Raw genomic sequence first — 21,000 nt, forward strand, 5'->3', positions numbered from 1 at the left:
GCAATTCTGAGATGCTTAAACAGGGAGCAGGGAGCTTATTTTACCTCTATTTGGTGTTGGTGCCACTGCCGCAGGAATACTGAGTCCGGTTCTGGTGTCCACAATTCAAGAGGGGTTCTCTTGTCACTGAAGCCAGTCCATCTCCCTGACAGGCAGTAGCTGGCTCGACAGAATTCTTCCGTTGACCTAGCATGGTCAACACTGAGAGTCACATCGGCATACCCATCTCTCTCAAGGGTGTGGATTTTTCACACTCTGAGACATACCCATACCAATAGTTTTCAGTGTACCACACCCCTTAGACAAGCTACACATCTTTAGCTCATACCAAAAGCTGTCACTCTTCTCCAGCCCTTTGATCAAGTCATTTTTTTTCTCTCTGCAGGTTCATTAAAAGTTTGAAACTAGGCATGTCCAGCAACCCTTTTAGTTCAATAAAAGGAACATTTAAAAATTCTTCCAACAGTTGTCTACAATAAAGATTTAATTTGACCAGATGCATTGACTATGAATATCAGGACACACTTTCACATTTCTAAAGCCAAACTGATTGTATTTTGCCCTTCTATAATTTTAGTGCATCAGATTACTGAAGCCACTTATTTGAAAAGGTAAAAAATAAGCATCCTGCTAGACTAAAACTTTGTAGTTCAAGATACGAAGCAGAGTTAATATCAGCCATTCCAATTAACCACTGAAAGCTAAGTATTCTTGTGAGGGAAGTCAGAGACTAACAGCAAGACTTTCAGCATAGTTTATATCTAACAAGACAAATAAACTCAAACAATGTTCCCTTTTTAAAAGAATACACCAACTGACCCACCTGCTGCATCACACACTAGTTCCTGTAACCCTAATCTTATTGTATTCATGTGTTGCTATGGAAGTCATTGGTTTCTCAAAGGACTTATCATAATAAAGTGCAAAGAGGAAGTTCCTTTGTATTTTAAAACCCTCTAGAAATAAATGGAAGTTGCATCCAGAGATTTTGGGAAAAGGCATCAAGTGGTGCAGCTTCTCCTCCCAAAGTCCAACACCCAGCAAAGGCCCAACTATTTTTACTCACCACGCACAGAGAGACACAACCACATCACCTCAGAGCTTTTCTTCAAGTTCAGCACTGCAGCTATGTCACTGTAGCACTTCAGTGAAGACACTACTACATCAACAGGAGAGCTTCTCCTGTTGCCATAGTTAATCCACCTCCCCAAGAGGCTGTGGGGACATCAACAGGAAAAGCTCTCCTGTCGACATAGCACACAGGGGGTTAGGTCTGTATAACTAGGTCGGTCAGGGGGTGTGGATTTTTCACAATCCTGGTGATGAAGTTATACTGCGATAGGCCTGTAGTGGAGACCTGGCCAGTCTTCAAACAGCTTCTCTGCCTCCCCATTCCTTCCAGAAGCCACCCTCCTTCTCTTTCGCAGAGCTTGAAACAGTTTCTCTAACCCAGTGGTTTTCAACCTTTTTTCATTTGGAGACCCCTAAAAAATTTCAAATGAAGGTGCAGCCCCTTTTGGAAATCTTAGGCATAGTCTGTGGACCCCCAGTGGTCCACAGACCACCTGTTGAAAATCACTAATCTAACACTTACAAGCTGAAAGGCTAGACCTACTAGAGCTGAAGGTGAGAGTGAAATAGCCCTGTGCCATCACACCCCCTCATCCATGGAGTGTACAGTTTTGCTCTCTTAAAGTGATAATCAAATACTTCTCACTTGTCAATCAAGTCTACTTAATAACTGAGTAACTTACTTCATGTCTGACTTTATTAGACCTTCTTTCCCTTCTTAACTGCCTGTTACTTTCTCCCTTTTCTTTCCTTTCATTGATCAGATTGCATTTTCTTCTTGGTTTTCAGCGTCTGTAATTAACTTCTCTTCCCCTCCATCCTCCTATTTCCACTCCCAGACCACCATGTGGTCTCTTCCTACCTTCTCTGTGTTTTCTCTCTCTCTCACAGGTCCTTGCTTAGAGAGTCCATTTATCCCCCATGCCTTCCCCACCTACGCCTCCTGCAAAAGGAGGAATGGCTCAGGGTCACCACTCCCTGCTCACCTCTAGAGGAAGGAACAGTGGGCTGCTCTGTTCCCCACGCTCCCTTCCCATCCCCTGTTCCTGCAGGCAGACACAGCAGTGGCTCCTCAGCATACCCCAAACCTCCATTTGACTCAGGTGAGCGAGTTCCCCCCACCCCAGCCTTACTTTGTAGAAACCTCTGTAAGTTAACCCAGGTGGCGGAACCGCTTCACTCTCCCCATACCTACTACTTGCCTCTTCTCTCTTCAGCATCCGGCTACTGTGGGCAAGTGAGCCTTTTCCTCGGCCATTCTTAAGGTCCAGAGAAGCCGTCTGAGCGCTCTCCACCACAGGCCAGGTTAGCGGGAGGCTTCCCTGTCCTCTCTTCCCTGGGCTGCTTCATGCCCCCTCCCCGCTTTGCTGGTTATTTAACCCCTGCACAGGGCAGGCCTTTTGGCGACGCTCTGCACAACTCTCCAGGCAGTGTCTCCGCTCCTGCAGTGGGAGACCGAGGCCCCAGGACCAGAAACAACCTGAAGCAAGAGTCCGACTCAAAAATCTCTCCGGCACCAGCCCGCTCCGCCTGAGCCGAAGGACCCCGGGCCGAGGGAGAGAGGGAAGGGGGGAGCTCGGTCTCCTCCCACTGGTTGCAGGGCATCCCAAACACACACACACACACACGCCCTGCCGGGGGGGGGGGGGGGTGGCCACGGCCGGCCGGGCCCGCTGTGCCGGGGGGGGGTCTCGCTGCACGCCCCGTTGGCTTCACCCGGCGCGCGTCACAGGACGGTGTGTCCCGGCCGGCGGCTCCCCACGCGAGGCGGCTGCACGCGCGGGGACACGGGACGGCAGCGCCCCCCCCCCACCCAGGCAGGGAACGGGGGACTGGCGGGCGCGGCCCGACCTGCCCCTCCCCCGCTAGCGCTGGCCCCTTTTAACGGGCCCCCCCTACGGCGCGGGGGCTCCCCCGGGCCCCACGTGTCCGAGCCCCGGCGCAGGGGCAGAGCCCGGGGGTGGGCGGTCACCGCCCCCGCTGAGGGGGGGGGGACACGACGACGCAGAGCGCTCGTGCCACGGCCTGAAAAGGGGGGGGAGAGAAGCGCGCGTGTCTCTCACCTCACGGGGGTGGGCGGGTCTCGCGCCGCTCGGCTCCCAGCCCGAGCCAGCGCCTCACCTCTGACCTTTCCCCTCTCACCCTTACGCCGAGCCGCGCCCACGCGCGCTGGGCCCCGCCTCCTGCCACGGCCGCGCCCCTCAGGCCATAACCACGCCCCTCCCTCCCTCCCTCCCTCTGCGCTGGGGGCTCCGCCCCTGCGTGGGGTGCCCGGAGCGGCGCCGCCCTGTGCCCGTTGAGGGGGAAAGGCGGGGCCTCGGCGCCCCAGTCAGTGCCCTGGGGGCAGGGTGGGGTCGTGGGCCAAGACAGGGTCAGGCCATGGGGGGGGGCGGCTGTGGGCCAAGACAGGGTCAGGCCATGATGGGGGGGCTGTGGGCCAAGACAGGGTCAGGCCATGATGGGGGGGCTGTGGGCCAAGACAGGGTCAGGCCATGGGGGGGGGGGGCGGCTGTGGGCCAAGACAGGGTCAGGCCATGGGTGGGGGGCGGCTGTGGGCCAAGACAGGGTCAGGCCATGATGGGGGGGCTGTGGGCCAAGACAGGGTCAGGCCATGGGGGGGGAGCGGCTGTGGGCCAAGACAGGGTCAGGCCATGGAGGGGGGCGGCTGTGGGCCAAGACAGGGTCAGGCCATGCGGGGGGGGGCGGCTGTGGGCCAAGACAGGGTCAGGCCATGATGGGGGGGCTGTGGGCCAAGACAGGGTCAGGCCATGGGGGGGGGGCGGCTGTGGGCCAAGACAGGGTCAGGCCATGATGGGGGGGCTGTGGGCCAAGACAGGGTCAGGCCATGGAGGGGGGCGGCTGTGGGCCAAGACAGGGTCAGGCCATGGAGGGGGGCGGCTGTGGGCCAAGACAGGGTCAGGCCATGATGGGGGGGCTGTGGGCCAAGACAGGGTCAGGCCATGGGGGGGGGCTGTGGGCCAAGACAGAGCCCCGAGTCTGCTCCCCCCCCCCGCAGCTGGCCAAGGCTAAGGCCGGGCCCGGCTCCCCCCCCCCCCCCGCCGCCCCAGGCTGGGCACTGCATAGCATGGGGTTGTGCGGAGGCAATAGGGCCAGGCTCGAACCCCGCCTGGGGCCTGGATGCTGCTGTAGCCAGGGTTAGGAACAGGCAAGGGGCAACCTCTGGCTGCTGACAGAGACGGGATGCCACGCGGCACAGGGGCCAGATGCCCCTCCACACCAGGCTCGGGGGTACCTTGCAGCCTGAAGGACAGGACACCACACAGCGCCCGGGATAGGACAGCCCGTGGCAGCAGGGGCAGGGGCCAGATGGCACTGGGGTCCGCTACACGTTGGGATGCGGGCTGGCACCGGGAACAGGGATGGGCTGAGATGGCACTGCAGTCAGGGATGGGATACCATGTGGCCCTGGGAGCTGGAAACTGTGCAGTGGCAGGATCAGGAAGGTAAGCCACGCAGCACCAGGGCTGAGTTACTTGCATTGCCACATAGTGCTGTACAAGTCTGATGTCACAAATCAGGTGAGGATGTGGTGCAGTACCACATCATGACAGGTACAGAGACCAGGTCAGGACAGCTCATCATGCCATGCTGCAGCAGCTGGTTGAAGTCTAAAGATCCATGCCAGGCCAGCTTAGGTCAACATATAGTAATACTCCATATACTGTCAGGGACTAGGTCAGTGCCTAACCTCAAGCTGTTCTAAGTGTCACAGGATGGCCTCCAGGCTCTCAGTCTTTGCAAGTAGTGCTGCAGCCATGGGTGCGATGGGTGTGGGCACAAAGGGGAGGCTAAATACAATCTAGGAGGAACAGAACCATTCCCACTAGCAGCAATGATAAATAATAAGGTCACATATATTACTTAGGGGAATATTATTTCCTAATTTTTATATATATGTATATATATATATACATACATACACACACATTTCAGTGTTCCCCCACTGCTGTCAGAGAAATCAGAGAGCGGCCTGGGTCAGCACCAAGAGAAATATGAGGGTTTTCAATTTGCCATTATTGTCAGCTATGGGCAGGTAAGGTATAGTCTAGGCAAGGGTGGTACTTTGTGATGCTACAGTGTCCATGTTAGTTTCTGCAGAATTTAAACTACCATTACAAAAAGAGAAAAAGTTTCCAGAGCCTCATGGGTGTAAAGACAGACTTCCCACTATGACTTGCTATGGGGCTGTAGGCCCAACGATACCTCCAGGAAATGCCCCATCCAGCTTCAGGGGATGTCAGCCCTGACACCTACTGCTACTCCATGGAGGGAAGCTAGTTTCATGCAGGGAAGGCAGCAAGATGGAATGAAGGGACTCTCTCAGGGCATGGCTACACTTGCAGATGTAGAGTGCTGTGATTTAAACCCGCCTTTGGAGAGTGCAGTAGGGAAAGCGCTGCAGTCTGTCCACACTGACATCTGACAGCGCACTGGCATGGCCACATTTGCAGCGGCGTTGGGAGCAGTGCATTATGGTAGCTGGCGTGGCCTGTGTTGATGAGTAACCCTGTTAGCCCAGCTGTATCTGTTTCCCCAGGTTACCATTGTAGTGCATTAGGGCGCAGACCATCTTTCAGCTTCTCCAGAAGCTACTGCCCCCGCCCTCACTCAAAGCAAACAGTAAATGTTGGCTTTTTCTCAGAGCTGATAAGCAGCTGGCTTCTCCTAAACGGAGCTTTGAAAGGGCATTTCCACATTCCTGCAGAACGACAAGAGTGGCCACTTCACTTAAGGGGATTATGTTTCCGGAGGCTGATCAGAGTGCAGTAAAGCAACACCCTGTTCACACTGGCGCAGCAAACATTCCACTCGTGGAGGTGGAGAACCAGCAGCGCTGTAGCCACGGAGTCAGAGCGCTCTACGTGCCTTGCCAGTGTGGACGGGAAGTGAGCTAGTGAGCCCAGGGCTCCTTTATTGCGCTGTACCTCACAAGTGTAGCCAAGCCCTCAGACCCCGATCTTGTGTTTTTAAATGTATGCAGGAGTAGGGCCTTAACTGGAACTCATCTAATGGAGGTAGGGTCTGACTTTTCGTCTCACACTGTGGAGGTCATTCTGGGAGATGAGGTTACAGTTGTGAGAGACAAGCTGAACTAATAAGGCATTATGAGAACATTGCAGGAGGTCACACTCGCACATGGTGCCTGCAAGGAACCAGCTCATAGCTCAGGTCTGCTGTAGCACAATGCAACTATGTCACTGTGACCTCCCAGGCCTCTGTGCAGGAGGTCATTGCAAAGTGCGGCTGCCCAATGATCTGTCAGGAAATAGTGGCAGCTTCTTGCAATTTAGCTGTCTTTGAACCTGTTATTAAAAGTAAGACATCTTTTCTGTACAAATTTGGTGCCACTGGAGTGAGAGTAGGGTTGGAGTTCAGCCAACATCAGATAACTTAGGTCATGCAGGTCCCATAAGAACATCTCGCAGAGGCAGCAGCAGAAGCCCTATATAAGCCACACATGGAAAACAAAGGAATTCCTGTGCCCTACCTGCACAAGACAATGAACAGAGACAATGAAAGGATGGTGTTAGACACGGGGAAGAGAAAGAAGGCCAAGGACTGGTGGAGGAGAGAGAAGCAGAGGAAAGAAGATTGAAGCAAAGAAGGACAAATTGGAGGGAAAAGATGGAATCGAAAAGGTACCATGTACCTCTCCAATGCTCTTTTGAGGCACATTTTTTCCCATCTCGTCAGCTGAGGCTAAAATATTCCACATTACACACAGCACTAACCTCTATATCCTGCAGTTTCCCGTGGCTTAAATTATTTTATGCCTTCGCTCAGGGAGTTCCCCTAATCCAGGGATGTGGCATCTTTTATAACATTGCTACAGGTTTGCCACTGCTAGCAAGTGCTTTAAATAGTGTCTTGTTTTAAATACTTGTCATTTTTGTAGACATACTTCAAATGTCATTATCCAATTGAAATTCTGGGGGGGGACGTAGAGAGGCAGAATGCAATTACCCTGACTGAAGTTAACATGTGGCCAAGACTGGGGTTAATTAATACTCCTATTGTTGCAAAAAGTTACATGGGATCTTTAACCACCACATGTGGTCAGGACTTGAAAGACAACACTTCCAGCAGCGCACACAGGACCCCAGTGCTGCGACTAGGCAGGCTATTTGTCCAGTTTTTAAATGATTTCCCTCTCTCCAGTACTGAGGCAAAACTGCATGTGCTTTCGTCTGCTATCATGGGCAGGGGACACCATTGTGAAGAGCATGACACCCAATCCCCACCAGAGCAACCTCGTACGCACCATGCGTGTGAGGTCACACCGATGGAGCTGGGGTCACACAAGTGGGGGCAGGCTCATGCTGCTCCCGGAAGTACTGGAGTGTCCAATGTTCTGGGGATGTGGGAGTGGCCACCCTCGCTGCAACACTGGTTTAGGGCTGATTCAAAAGAGTGCCACCTACTGAATCAACACTACCTACATTTCCCTAGAGGTTTCCCATCCAAATACTGACCTAGCCCAGCCTTTCAAAATCAAGGCCTGAGGAGGCCTGGCTGCAAGCACTATGGCTTCCAGTTAATGGGAACATTTCCAGTGAAAAACAAATTCTGAGATATGGCTCCTTTAAGGACATGGGAACTCATTGTTCTGTGGGTTCATAGTCCTATCCATTGAGATTTAGAACATTCCCTGACCATTTGGAATTGATTGGACACAGTGTTCAAAAGGTTATTGTGTTACATCCAAACAGAAAACCTAGAAATGCCATCAAGCTGAGTGCAGGGCCTCGCAAACTCAGCCAATTAAGGAGGCTGGAGATAAAGGTCAAACTGAACAGCAAAATACCATAATTTAGTATTCAATGGAGAACATTCCCAATATCTTGATGGGCCCACTTGGGCACGGAGCACAACATTTTTACCTGCCCTAAAGAAAACTCTGCACAGCTAAAATCTAACACCAAGACAAGAATTACTACACCCCTGCTCAGGTACAAGACATGCTTTGGGTTTTTTACATGCCTGCTTGACGGTTTTTAAACTCATATCCTAGCCCTATAATTTACGTATGTTGGGTGTGATATGATTTTGGCTATGAACTGCATTGGTGCATGGCTCACAGTGAGATGGTATACTGTGGCATGCTGTACCAGTACCTCTCTGGTGACCACATCAATCTTTGCAGGTTTCAAGATTTTATTTAAAAATAAAATTCCAATTCTGGCCCATCTGGCTGGAAAGAAAATCTTCCGACTGTGACCCATTGCAGTGATCTACCTAAGGCAGCAGAGGGCTTGGCCACTGGGCCCCACAATGCAGTCTACAGGGGTCTGAACTGCAGTACACGCTAAAGCATTGCACTGTAACTGCCCTGCGTAGATCCTGCCAGTGAGAACTAAAAGGTACCTAATTTGCACCTTAATTAACGTGAACTAGGCCACGTAGACAAGACTCAGACACAACAGCACTGAAAGCCTGAAGTTGAGAGATTTAGCCAGAAGTGTGACCCTTCTCTCCTCCCTCCTTTCATCTCAGTGCAATAGTAACTCTGAAGCCCAATGAAGAAGATTTAAACTACCACAAAGTTAACTCTTTCACTTCTGGTCATTTAGCAGAAACATCCAGGTAATCTAAAGAAATTTGGCCAGAGCCTGATGAGAGTGCCAACATTTCTCCCTCTCACCCTGAAGCTTCTTATTTAAGCTCCTTCCCATTGCCACAAAGATGGAAGTCTCCAGAAAAAGCTCAGCTGAGTAATGATACTTGTCACTTAATGCATGTAATTTTTTTTTAAATTAAACTCTGATTATGATCTCTCAGTAGGGTTTTCTCAGACACACAGATTAGAAGCTGCTAGTATATCACAATTGTCAGTAATGGATTGTATTCCATGCGTCAACTGGGACTGCACATCCATTGTGCTAGGCTCTGTACATAATACACAGCAAGAGAGATGCCCTCCAGAGGTTGCACTCTAAATAGACAAGACAAACAAAGAGTGGGATCTGTATTTCTAGAATAAAGAAGAAGAAAAAAACCATAATAAAGCCCTGTCAGGCCTTCTACAGACACACAGTCAGAAGAGGAGCACCGGGCTATTTTTTCCCTGTGCAGATCACCTGTAGCTGCTGTCTCATTTGGTATGTTTCAGTGATTAAACCAACTCTTAACCCCGTTTAAAATAAGTTCTAGAATTTTTAAACTTTGATTGCCAGGCCTTTCCAATGCTAGCACTGATTCCTTCACTCCTACCTTCTGTCTTGTCTAATTGGACTAATTAAGAAAAGGATAGATAATAAGACAGAAAATATCATATTGCCTCTATATAAATCCATGGTGTGCTCACATCTTGAATACTGCGTGCAGATGTGGTCTCCCCATCTCTAAAAAGATATAGAAATCTGAAAAGATTCAAAAAGGACAACAAAAATGATTAGGGGTATGGAATGGCTTCTGTGTGAGGAGAGATTAATAAGATTGGGACTTTTCAGCTTGGAAAAGAGACAACTGAGGGGAGATATGACGGAGGTCTATAAACTCATGACTGATACGGAGAAAGTAAATAGGGAAGTGTTATTTACCCCTCATGACACAAGAACTAGGGGTCACTAAATGAAATTAATAGGCAGCAGGCTTAAACCAAACAAAAGGAAGTATTTCTTCATACAATGCACAATTAATCTGTGGAACTCTTTGCCAGAGGATGTTGTGAAGGCTAAGACTATAACAGGGTTCAAGAAAGAACTAGATACATTCAAGGAGGATAGGTCCATTAATAGCTATTAGCCAGGCTGGGCAGGGATGATGTCCCTAGCCTCTGTTTGCCAGAAGCTGGGAATAGACAACAGGGGATGGATCACTTGATGATGACCTGTTCTGTTCATTCGCTCTGGGGCACCTGGCATTGGCCACTATCAGAAGATAGGATACTGGCCTAGATGGATCTTTGGTCTGACCCAGTATGGCCGCTCTTATGTTTTTAAGCATTTCAGGGCAGGTAGTGTCTCTCACTATTTATATAGTGCCTAGCACAACGGAACTGCAATCTTGATGGACTAGGCCTACTTTTTTTTTCAAATAAATGAACAATAATAAGCTGTATCAGACTATCGAGATGGCAGCTGCCTGCTTATTAGTTATACTTAAAATTCATTACATTTTGCTCTTCTTTGCAATTCGAACCCTTTGTATACTACAGTGGAATGCTGCTGGACAGTAAAGGGAGGGGAACTGATTCAGGCCCCGAACCTGCAATAAGCTCAGCTCATGCAGATCCCTCCACCTGCACAGAGTTCCCTGCAGGACTGGGTTTTAAATGCTACTTAGTGCCAATGCAAATCCTGCTCACACCACATTTACTGGATTGGCCCTGGAAACTGCTGAAAAAATACCCAGGCTGTATTGCTGGCATCTCCTGTTTTTTCCCAGGTATCAAGCACCACTTTCCCCTTGGCCTCAAGTCCTGCACTGAATTGTGCCTTGGAATTCACAACACAGCTACTGACATTCCCCTGGCAAAAAATGTGACATTCTTGTCCTGAATTTTATACTGGTAGATTCGGAAGAGATTCCTCTCTGCTTTCAGCTCGGATGACCCCTTCTGAATGATCTTTAACTGCAAAGGAAAGGGAAAGAGTGAGAAGCTGCTTCCTTGTGGCTGCAATCACAGCATCCTCCCTCCAAGGGAAAGGCCTGAGCAGGTGATGTGGTATTTGTGTTAAAATACCTTTAACATCCAGAACTGACCTGGCTGGAGGATTCGACACTGCCGTTTTGGAAAGCCCTGTGCAGCCATCTTAACAAGCACTAAACCTCCTTCTTGGTGGCAGGCTTGGCAGAGAGGCCAGGCAGCAAATGGGCCCTCAAGACTGAAGTGCTCTCTCTCCCGCAGCGGGGATCCAGCCAGGTCATGGATGAGACTGACTGAATGGGAGTCTGGAGAAGCTTCTCCATATTTATAGCACACCCATCACCTTAGTGTCAGGGCACAAGCTTGCACTAGTGCAGCCTGTGTTGCAGCTGTTCTATGTAAAGAACTTCAGTCTCCAGGGCTGTCTGTCCAGCCCCTTTCATCAGCACTAGATGCACAAAAACATGGACTTCACTTCATACTTCTGCCATTTGCAAAGTCCACAGGCCAGATCCTAACCCTGCTCTGGCTGCTTTACGCCACTCTGCAGTGCTTTGTACCACTACACTGATTCCCCCAACATAGGGAGAAGCCCCAGGTGACCAAGAGCAGGTGCAGTGTCTCTCTGTCATCCCCACTGGAAGCCCCCAGGAGGTGCGGCTGAGAAAAGGGAATGTAATTACAATGCCACAGTGCTCTAGCATCCTTGGCTGCTGGGGGCAGCAGGGAATAAGTTAGTCCTAAGGTTGCTCTGAATTATGCTGGGGTCAGACTGGTGCTTGCATCAGGAGCTACAAAGGGGGCTTAAAATCCCATTTGCACCTCACCCCCTGAACTGCATGAAACATACCCTGGCTGCACCTGAGGCTCTAGCCAGGCATTATTGGTGAATATAATAAGTTACCATGTCTCAGGACAGCAATGGGAGCAGGGAAAATGCTTCCGCAAGATTTACCTGTCCATGAACATCTTTACAGAAGCCAGTAGCCAGCCCCTCTGCCCAAAGGATCAAGTTGCTCTGGTGACAGAGGGAATTCACAACCAGGTCATTCTCCTCATCTTCTGAATCATCACTGCTGTGCACTAGCACCACTATGTTCCCCTGGAACAGAAAGTGTCACGCGGGAATTAATGACTCATTGACAATCAATTCTGGATTATGAGAGGAGATCAGAGACGTGGATTCACACGAACACATTGCGAACTAAGCTACTTCGCCACTTAGCTTCATGGTATCTGCGTCAATCTGGGTTCTCAATCAGAGCCAAGTGGGAGAATAACCAAGCTTATATATAACTCTCCAGTCTAAAAATACGTCAAACCTTTGTTACAAATCAGTCAATGTTAGTTAAACTGATCTGTCTGGCCAAGCAGACATCTACTCTGTGAGCTATACCTTAAAGAACCATCTAATAGAGAACTAGCTGAAGGGGGCATTGCCTGGGGGATTATGTCCAATGTTTGATTTGGTGAAAGAAAAGAAACAAGTTTTATAAAATCCAAAACTAGTTCCATTAAAAATATATCATGAGAGTCTTTGTCTCAGCCCACTGAATATTTAAAGTCAAGTCAAATTCTGGCCCAAATTTAAAGTTTTCCAAAAGAAAAAAAAACTACCTTGTACAGAAATAAAAATATTTCTATTATTTATTTATTTTTAAATTACTTTGCAAACAGTATTCCAAACAAGCAGACATTCACTGGCACCATTTTCATCTCACACATTGTAGCATTAGCAGCCAGCAAGAGAATAAAAAGGTGATGCTGACTAGTCTATTTTTGTGATCCAAGCTATAGGAAATCGGGGGAGAAGGGGAAAGCACTGCATAGACAGTAAAAGGTGGATTTGGTATTTTAAGATTCTTTCAGCAGCAATACTCTCAGGAGTTACTTGTACACAAATAAGGAGAACTTCTGAAGTTGATTGTATTCACACACACTCAAAAAACAGCATGCATGACTTGGGGTAACATTTCAGAACTGTGCAAGTGGTTGTTCCATTCCCATCCCAATCAATGGGAGTTATCCTGGAATTGACAGTGACAATTGTCCGTGATCTGGCACTTGCTAGGTTCACTAATAATTAAAAAGCCCTGCTAAACTGAGGGAGCAGTGGTGGATCTGAAGTCCAATAGACCACTAATAACCAGAACTAAAAATTAAGTCTGTTCTGAAAAGTCACTCGATATCAGACCATTAAAATCACCTTGTTCTGATTAATATCTTGCTTTCTCCCCCCACCACTTGAATTTTGCAGTGAACTGAGGAGCTATTTGCTCAAGAAACACTAGCTCTGGGAATCAATCTTTATACCCTTGATACCCAGTTTGAAAGTAATGTAGATACAGAAAATTCCATGCTGGCTAACAGCATGTGAGAGACCAGTTGTTGAAATTATATCTGAAGGGATCAGCACAGACGCTTTCAGGACTAGCCAAATAATGGCTCTGGAGCAGTGATCAAAGATCCTGAATGTTCTGGTCCCTGGGAATACACTGTTAAAACTCTGCATTTTCCTTTGATGATACACTGGGTGTGTATATAAAAGGAGAGAAATTTGGACTATGCTCCAACTGCCTTTGGTGTTATAACTTCATTCTTAAACTATTAAATTCCTGATTGCAAGCTGTACATATTTTTTTCCCCAATTAAAGTGAAACAGTTTACTCCAGGGAAGCTGAGCCAGCTGTAACAGAACCAGCCCTTCTCCTTAGTGGGCACAGGGGGCAACGGTGCCGTTCGGTGATTACAAAGTTGACTTGTTTAAAAAGCAGTGGGTGTGGGTTTTTCTTTCCCCCAATCTCCATCCTCAAGTTTTCCTCTTTCACATTCTGCTCTCAACTGGCCCTTTCACCTAGTGAATCCATTCTTTCCATCAGAAGACTACTATCCCTTTAAAAATCAGATGTATAGGAGTTTTTCCCCTTCCTCCCACTGTCTGGTCAGTGACAAAGCAGGGCTTCGTTTACTTGAGGGTCCTGCTGTGTCAAAAAATACCAAGGAGCTTCAGCACAGGACACCTCACTCCTGTCATAAGAGACAGATTACCAAATGAAGAGAATAGAAACTTCTCCTCCTTCCATCCAAGTAACTCAAAGCACTTTACAGCTGTTAATTTGTTACGCCTCAATATCCCTAGGAGGAAGAAGGGTTACTCATCACTTTACTGACTGACTACTGAAATGCAAACACCTCTGGGGTGGGACATGGCAAATGTTTAACAGCACACAGCAACACTACACCGCACTTTAGGACAGGATATGAACACTGTATCACATAGCTGCATCCTGGCACTTAAATACTACGGAGACGGGCTCTCTGAAATATCTTTGTCTAGACTGAATTGAAACGGCGGAGGGAATTTGGGTAGATAGCATGTAACTACCTGAGTTAGAATCTGGTCAGGATCCTAAAGGGGAAAGCCCCACCCACACAGGGAGCACCACAGGATCTTTAATGGCCACAAGAAGTCAGGAACTCTGCCCATCCCCACAGAGCACGGTGCCTGGTCACCCCTGCTCAGCAGCACTGACTCAGAGGGAAGAGCACCACCTAGCGAGCCAGGCCGTAAAGGCACTGAACTTTGAGAACACTACAAGGAGAGACGCAGCAGTACCTGTAACTGGGAACACACTGCAACTCTGCAGTAATGGATGAAATCCAAAACATCAACCGGCCTCACACCCAGGCTGAGCAGGACGCTGAGATCATCCACCAGCAACACGGGGCATTTCCAGGAATCGCTACCAGAGGCCATCAGGGATGTCCGGACAAACTCATACATGGTTTTCAGGTTGGAGCCATCTTCGCTGGAAAGAGAAACAGGAGATTCTCACTTGGCCTGGTCTCAACATGGTTTTTGTACTGCATTAGCTACAGCACAGAATCGCTGCAATGTAGGGCTAGAAAGGACCCTCCAGAGGTCATCAAATCTAGGCCCCTGCACTGAGGCAGGACCAAGTAAAGCTAGACCATCCTGTTCTTAAAAACCTCTAAGGGTGGGGATATTGGTCTAGAAGCAGATATGGGATATGTCAACAGTGGAGCTGGAATTTCCATCTCAGGTAGACACACCCACAATAAAAACACCAGTGATGCTGCAGCTGAATGGGTGGTGAGAAGGGCTAGCCACCCTGAGTACATGCCTAGAATTTCAGATGGGATTGTACTTGGGGTGGATAGCCCATCCCGCTGCCAGTGCAACCTCCGCTCCACTACTTTTAGCATGCTCGCTCAGTCACAGCTAGTGCGGGTCGGTCTACCTGTGCTGGAAGTTACATCTCCAGCTCCGCTGTAGACACGGCCAGTTACAGCAGTTCAGCCTATCTAATGTGGATGCAGTTATACCTGCATAAATGTGCTTTGCACTGATACATGCACCTTTATACAGCTATAACTAGGGCCCTACCAAATTCAAGGCCGTGAAAAATGCGTCATGGACCGTGAAATCTGGTCTCCCCCTGTGAAATCGGGTCTTTTGTGTACTTTTACCCTATACTATACAGATTTCACACGGGGAGACCAGCATTTCTCAAACTGGGGGTCCCGACCCAAAAAAGGGTTGGGGGAGTTCACAGTATTGCCACCCGTACCTCTGCACTGCCTTCAGAGCTGGGTGGCCGGAGTGCAGTGCCTGCTGGCCCGGCGCCCAGCTCTGAAGGCAGCGCCCCACAGGTAGCAGGGCAGCAATAGCCTACCATGCCACCCTTACTTCTGCACTGCTGCCTTCAGAGTTGGGTCAGGACTCTACAGTGACAACACCATGACATTTCAGATTCCAATATCTGAAATCATGACATTTATGATTTTTAAAATCCTCTGACCCTGAAATTGGCCAAAATGGACTGTGAATTTGGTAGGGCCCTAGCTATAACTGTACCCACGCTAGTCGGGGGTCCCACTGCCGTAATTTTGTCTGCTTCTAAATTAATATAATGGGACAAATGCAGTGTGTAGTCAAGTGTCTACAGAAACCGACCTTTGGAGTTATACATCAGAAACTGTAATAGCAGATCCCTACTGCAAGGCTCTGTCCTTAGCTGCCCTGGTGGCTTATACAGCTGAGCTTCAGATAGGAGGAAGATTCCCCACTAATTAGCTCGTTAGTCTCAGTAATTCACTATGCACCTTTACAGCTCACTGACAGACTAGAGAGTGCAAGGAAGGCAGGAACAGAGGAGAGGATGCCCTCCCTTAGTCTTCAGTGGAGGGAGGGATGGAGCACAGTCCCTCTCTCAGCAGCCAGAAGAGAGTGGGGAAGGGATAATCTTAGCAGTGTGGGTATTTCAGGGTTTGGATTTATTTCCATGTGCAAGTGTGAATTTAATGCCAGTGAGAATTGCTGGACTGGCAGCCCATGAGACTAACTCATTCTATTTAGCCACACACCAGGTACGGCCTGGACAGCTGCAGGGCAAATTTAACACACCCACTGCCCAGCTACTGTTGTCTCTGCCCTGCGGGGGGGTTCAGTCCCAATCCTTCACCTCACTGCTGCAGGGTGAGGCCAGTTAGTGCTAGTTTGTGATGCAGACAGCGGCATACCAGGAACTAGACTGAGAGTTCAGCATCACAAGAGGTGGCAACATTTCTAATCCCAAGAGTTACTGGCTGTACCTCTTCCAAAGCACCAGAGCATTACCTTATAAACTGAAGGGGATTGGGCTGCCCCACACGCTGCTCCTCACCAAACAAGATGTCAAAGCAGGATTTCAGGCCTTCCAAGAACACAAGCTGTCCCCGCTCTTTTGCTGCGGTCAGACTGACTCCCTGGAGGAGGGGGAAATATCATCTTACAGAAGTAAACAGCTGCAGAAGAATGATGCCAGCGGAGTCCCAAGTGGATCTGTGGCCTACTTTGATAAAGTCTCATCTAAACATGCTAATAAAGCCAATACCCAGCTGGATCTTGCACAGCCACTCAGTCAGACAATTCTGTTTCACACACCGCTGGACATTTAGCTTCCCATGTTTTCAGCAAACAGTCCCAAAGAACAGTCAGGAATAGCAACACCCAGACACTGAACCCTTCTGTGGCTTTTCAAGTTCACAGACCCTTAAAAACACACTAATTAAATGGGTCCTCACATCACCCCAGGGAACGAGGTGGTATCATTGTTATCTTACAGCTAGGGACGCCAGAGAAGTGAAATGACTTGCCCAAAGCTAGAGCGTGTGTGTAAAAGCCCAGATTAGAATCTAGGCATGTCTGGCTCCCCATCCTGTGGTGAGACAGGCTCTCCTTCTGGACTGTCTACTGCTTCACATATAAGAACACTTGCTCTTTGTACCTCTCCTTTGGCAACAGAAGGATCAGGGCATTTTAGCACTAGCTCTCTGTGAACCCAGCCTGACTAGATCTTGTGTCAAGCAGTCTCTGAACTTCCCAAGGCAGAGTCTGGGATGGGAAGAAAGGAGGAATGACTGAGAAGGTCACAGAACTCTCCTCTACACCCAGCGCTCAGTAACTGTCCCCTCAGCCAGATGTGCACCACGCAAACCCTCCACTCAGTCAGGGCTCCAGAGACAAGCCAGTAAACCTTGAAGGGAGGCAGTCATTGTATGCAGTAACAAGGTTATGGAATGTCGATCTTTTGGGCTATCTCAGGGCTTCTACAGCACCCAGCAGCATGGTATCCAAGAGCTGATATTGTACTTTTCCACGTTTGAGCTAACCATTTCCCCCAGGTGCTCTGCTCTGAACAGTTCACTCATCTGGCCTCCAAGGACGGTGGAGGACTTATGATTGCCACTTTCTTAAAAAAAATTTTTAGCCATCACTGTGGCAACAACAGTCACTTGGCAACATTAATTCGTCCAATGTAGCTACCGCCCACAAGCAAGGTGTGCCTGCAGTTACGGAGAGCACTGTAACCAGGCCAACCCAGTAGCTGGGCAATTTATAGGAAGTTAAAATACCTCAGAGATTACTCTGCTGTTCCCTGCCCTGGCAGGGTTCCTACCCAGTCCTGTGCTTTACCACCCAACCCCTGCCTCAAACACTTTGGGATTCTTGGCAGCCGCTAAGAGGAATTATTATTACAATTAAGTCTCCATTACATGGGTTCCCAGGTACAACACTTTACGTTACTTCAGTTGTAATATTTCTTCTCCAGCACCTTCCAAGAATCTCAAAGTGCTTGGCAAACATTGATTATTTGGCATCACAACAACCTGTGTTAAATATATCCCCATTTTACCATGAGGAAACTGAGGCAGCAGAGACCAAACTGACCTCAGGTGTAACTCTATTGGTTTCATGGGACTTCTATATCAGAAGTGAATTTGGTCCAGACCCTGATTTTCAGGTGTGCAGAGCACCTGCGGTTCCCACGGACATCAACTGGGGTTACAAAAAGCCCCGCACTTTTCAAAGTCAGGCCTCAGGTGACTTGCCCACGAAGTCAAAGTCAACACCAGAGCCAGGACAAAGGTCCCAGTCTCCTGAGTCCCAGTCCATTGTTTAACCACTAGAACATCCCCCTTCCCTTTATCAATATGGCTCTCTTTTGTTGAGTACATTGTAGCTGCCTGGCATATTCATCTCTGGTTCACTCTGTTTTGGGGGGAAATCCAGCACTTGTCACATTCATAATCAACCAAAGCTACTGCAGTAACACATGTTCTTCTATCATCTTGTTTCAGGAGCACCTGTTCTAGCCATAAGATTTTTAAGCACTGATCTGACTATACTTTTGAAATGAAGGTTGCTCCACGAGGGAGTGAGAGGAAAATTAGTGCAGACAGTTTTTCAGTGTTTTGGCTCATTAGAAATTGGGTTGCTAATCAGTACAATAGGCAGCTAGAGGAGAGAGGATAAGATAGAAAGTTTACCGAAGGGTGCAGCAAGCCTTGTTTCAATATGGTACTGCTCAATACTCACAACTGGCAAGCCAGGCTAGGATTGGTTCATTCTTGAATGCTAGGAGAGAGATACACCAGTAGGTCTGGCATATGTTGACAGTAACAATGGTAACTGTAACGTAGTGAGAAAGATTGCTTCTTTTCTTAGATGAGTTGCTAAGTGTGTATATCTGCCTGAGAGAATTGCTGAAATCCTCTGAGGCAGGATTCCCAGGAGAGATGGGATCCAGAGACAGACATTAATTTGTGAAGTTTCTAGTGTGCACAGTAGGGAGAAGGGTAAAAATAGCTATGTTCCTACACCCTTAGTTAACTGCTTAATAAGCATTATACATCATCTGAACCTCACAACACTCCTAGGAAGCTATCCTCATTTAACACATGGGGAAACAGAGAGACGCAGTGATTTGCCCAAGGTTATGCAGCAAGGTCAGTGGCCGAGCCAGGGATAGTCTCCTGATTTCTAGCACCATGCTACATCTACACCCTCCCTTATTAGGTCATCAAAATTTAGGCAGCAACATGGTAGATTTCAGCTTTTTTCGCTTTCTTATTTGGAAAAGCTAATGTGAGTGTCTGGTCTGTAAGAGATGTTCACTACAAGTGACTAGTTCCAGCTGTTTTGGAAGCTTGGCATTTTCCCAAAAGACCTTATCACAGATGGCAGCGGTGGGAGAGAATAGACAAGGTTTCGCCAGATAAGGAGGAGGTCATTTCCAGGAAGGCTAACCTCGCATTCTCTTCTTTGTGGATGCACTCCTTCAGAGCTTATCAGCTGCCACATGTCCACTGCTAGTAATATGAGAGACAGATCTGCACAGCTTCCTTTCCCAGCTGAAATGCTGGAGAGAGAATGTCATTCATCAACGCTGATGCCAGACAAGGACTGTACAAGGCAGTATAGAAAATGTGGCTTTGATGCAACATTTTCCATCACTGCCAGTTGACAGGGTTGGAAATTTTGACAAATACCTTAATTTAGTGAAGGCTACTGGGGGTGTCTGATAAGTAGCAGATTCAGATTAATGTTTTTCCTTGCATTAAATCAACCCTGACTCTGCCATTCATTAAGACAAGCTAATCTTCCTGTGCAAATTTCTGGAAAGAAATCATTCAAACCCATGGCTAGAATCTAGGCTGTGATTTTGCAATCAGTCGAAGGGAAGGGGCTCTTTGTTTAAAGAACAGGATTGTTCTTTTCAGCGTGGCCCTTTCATTTTCAGCACAGCCACACTGTGCAGGGTTGACCAACAAAATGTTTCAGTTTGTATCATAAGAATGGACATACTGGGTCAGACCAATGTTCCATCTAGACCAGTATCCTGTCTTCCAATAGAGGCCATCTCACACATGCTTCATCTAAGCCTCACTGTCCTCTCACTTTTCACATTCTCCCAGGAGAGACAGATCACAGCAACTCTCATTAGTAGCACACACACACAGGCTGGCACACAGCTGCAGATTTCCTCATTTTGGCTGGAAATCACTCCTTGTCACACCCACCACAGGGCCTGCAGTTTCCACCAGAGGCTGATTTGGACTCAAAAAGTGTGGAAATCGAGCTTGCAGGTGATAGTTACCGACTAGAATCCTGCCAAGAAAACAGGGTGGGAATAGAAATCTTACTGAAGCCTATTATGCACCTACGAAGTCACATCAGGGAAAAACCAATTTCCAGGCGAAACCCCCCCCAAACATTCTATTACATGACAGATAGAAACAACCAAAAAACCTACGTTAAACGTAGTTAGTTGCCACCCATTTGATAAATTGCTGAGCTGTGTTAAAAAAACCCTGAGTGATCATATGCTGATTAGTCCAATGTCAATCCTGGGTAAAAGAATGGAATGGTTAATTTGGGATGCTATCGACAAAGAATTGGAGGGCAGAGGCTAAAAATACAATTAATGCCAGTCAGCTTGGTTTCATGGAAGGTAGGTCTTATTAAACAAACATAGGGGAGAGGGGAGTGACAGGTCTGGTTGATAGAAGCAACAGTGTGGATATAGTATGCTTGGATTTTGCCAAGGCTTGATTTAGTTACCACATGACACATTTTGATTTTAAAAAAAGTAGGGCCCATATTACGTATCAAATGGATTTAAGAACTGGGTCACTGACAGATCTCAAAATGTACTTGCTATCTGGAGATATCAATGACCAGAACTGTTTTTAGCAGGGTCTCCAGGGATCGGCTCGTGGGCCAATACTATTTAATATTTTTACCAATGATTAGACAGTGTTAACAAATCTTTACTGGTAAAGTTTGCAGATGACACAGATTGTTAGGGTAGCAAATAACGAGGAGGACAGGTTTACTGTTACAGAGTGATCCAAATTGCCTAGTTAAGAGGTCACAATCCAACAAAATGCATTTTAATACAGCCAAATACAAAGTAGTACACCTGAGAACAAAGACTGCAGGTTCTATCTACAGGAAGGGAGACTCTGTCCAG

The 21,000-nt window shown here is 48.0% G+C and overlaps 2 protein-coding genes across 10 annotated transcripts in view; both read right to left on the reverse strand.

Annotated features, from left to right (window-relative positions):
• The window catches only part of SCAP (SREBF chaperone), a 109,910-nt gene extending 106,698 nt beyond the window's left edge, over nt 1–3,212 (reverse strand). For 2 of the 8 annotated variants that reach the window (XM_084621506.1, XM_084621508.1), the window contains exons 1-2: nt 2,274–2,657; nt 45–186 (exon numbers count right to left, since the gene is read on the reverse strand). The gene's annotated coding sequence lies outside the window, so the exon portion shown is untranslated. Of the gene's footprint in view, nt 1–44; nt 187–2,262; nt 2,658–3,134 lie in introns of those variants that run through there. The other 6 variants (XM_084621505.1, XM_084621509.1, XM_084621507.1 and 3 more) reach the window with 6 other exon arrangements.
• A 6,940-nt stretch (nt 3,213–10,152) lies between these two features.
• ELP6 (elongator acetyltransferase complex subunit 6) overlaps nt 10,153–21,000 on the reverse strand; it is a 39,606-nt gene continuing 28,758 nt past the window's right edge. For both annotated transcript variants that reach the window (XM_084620498.1, XM_084620497.1), the window contains 4 exons: nt 16,323–16,450; nt 14,298–14,490; nt 11,637–11,783; nt 10,153–10,666 (listed from right to left, as the gene is read on the reverse strand). In XM_084620498.1, coding sequence (XP_084476624.1) covers nt 10,538–10,666; nt 11,637–11,783; nt 14,298–14,490; nt 16,323–16,450 — 597 coding nt within the window. In that variant the 3' untranslated portion in view covers nt 10,153–10,537. The remainder of the gene's footprint in view (nt 10,667–11,636; nt 11,784–14,297; nt 14,491–16,322; nt 16,451–21,000) is intronic.

Source organism: Lepidochelys olivacea, assembly GCF_965140295.1.
Source record: "Lepidochelys olivacea isolate rLepOli2 genome assembly, chromosome: 2".
NCBI classification, from domain to species: domain Eukaryota; kingdom Metazoa; phylum Chordata; order Testudines; family Cheloniidae; genus Lepidochelys; species Lepidochelys olivacea.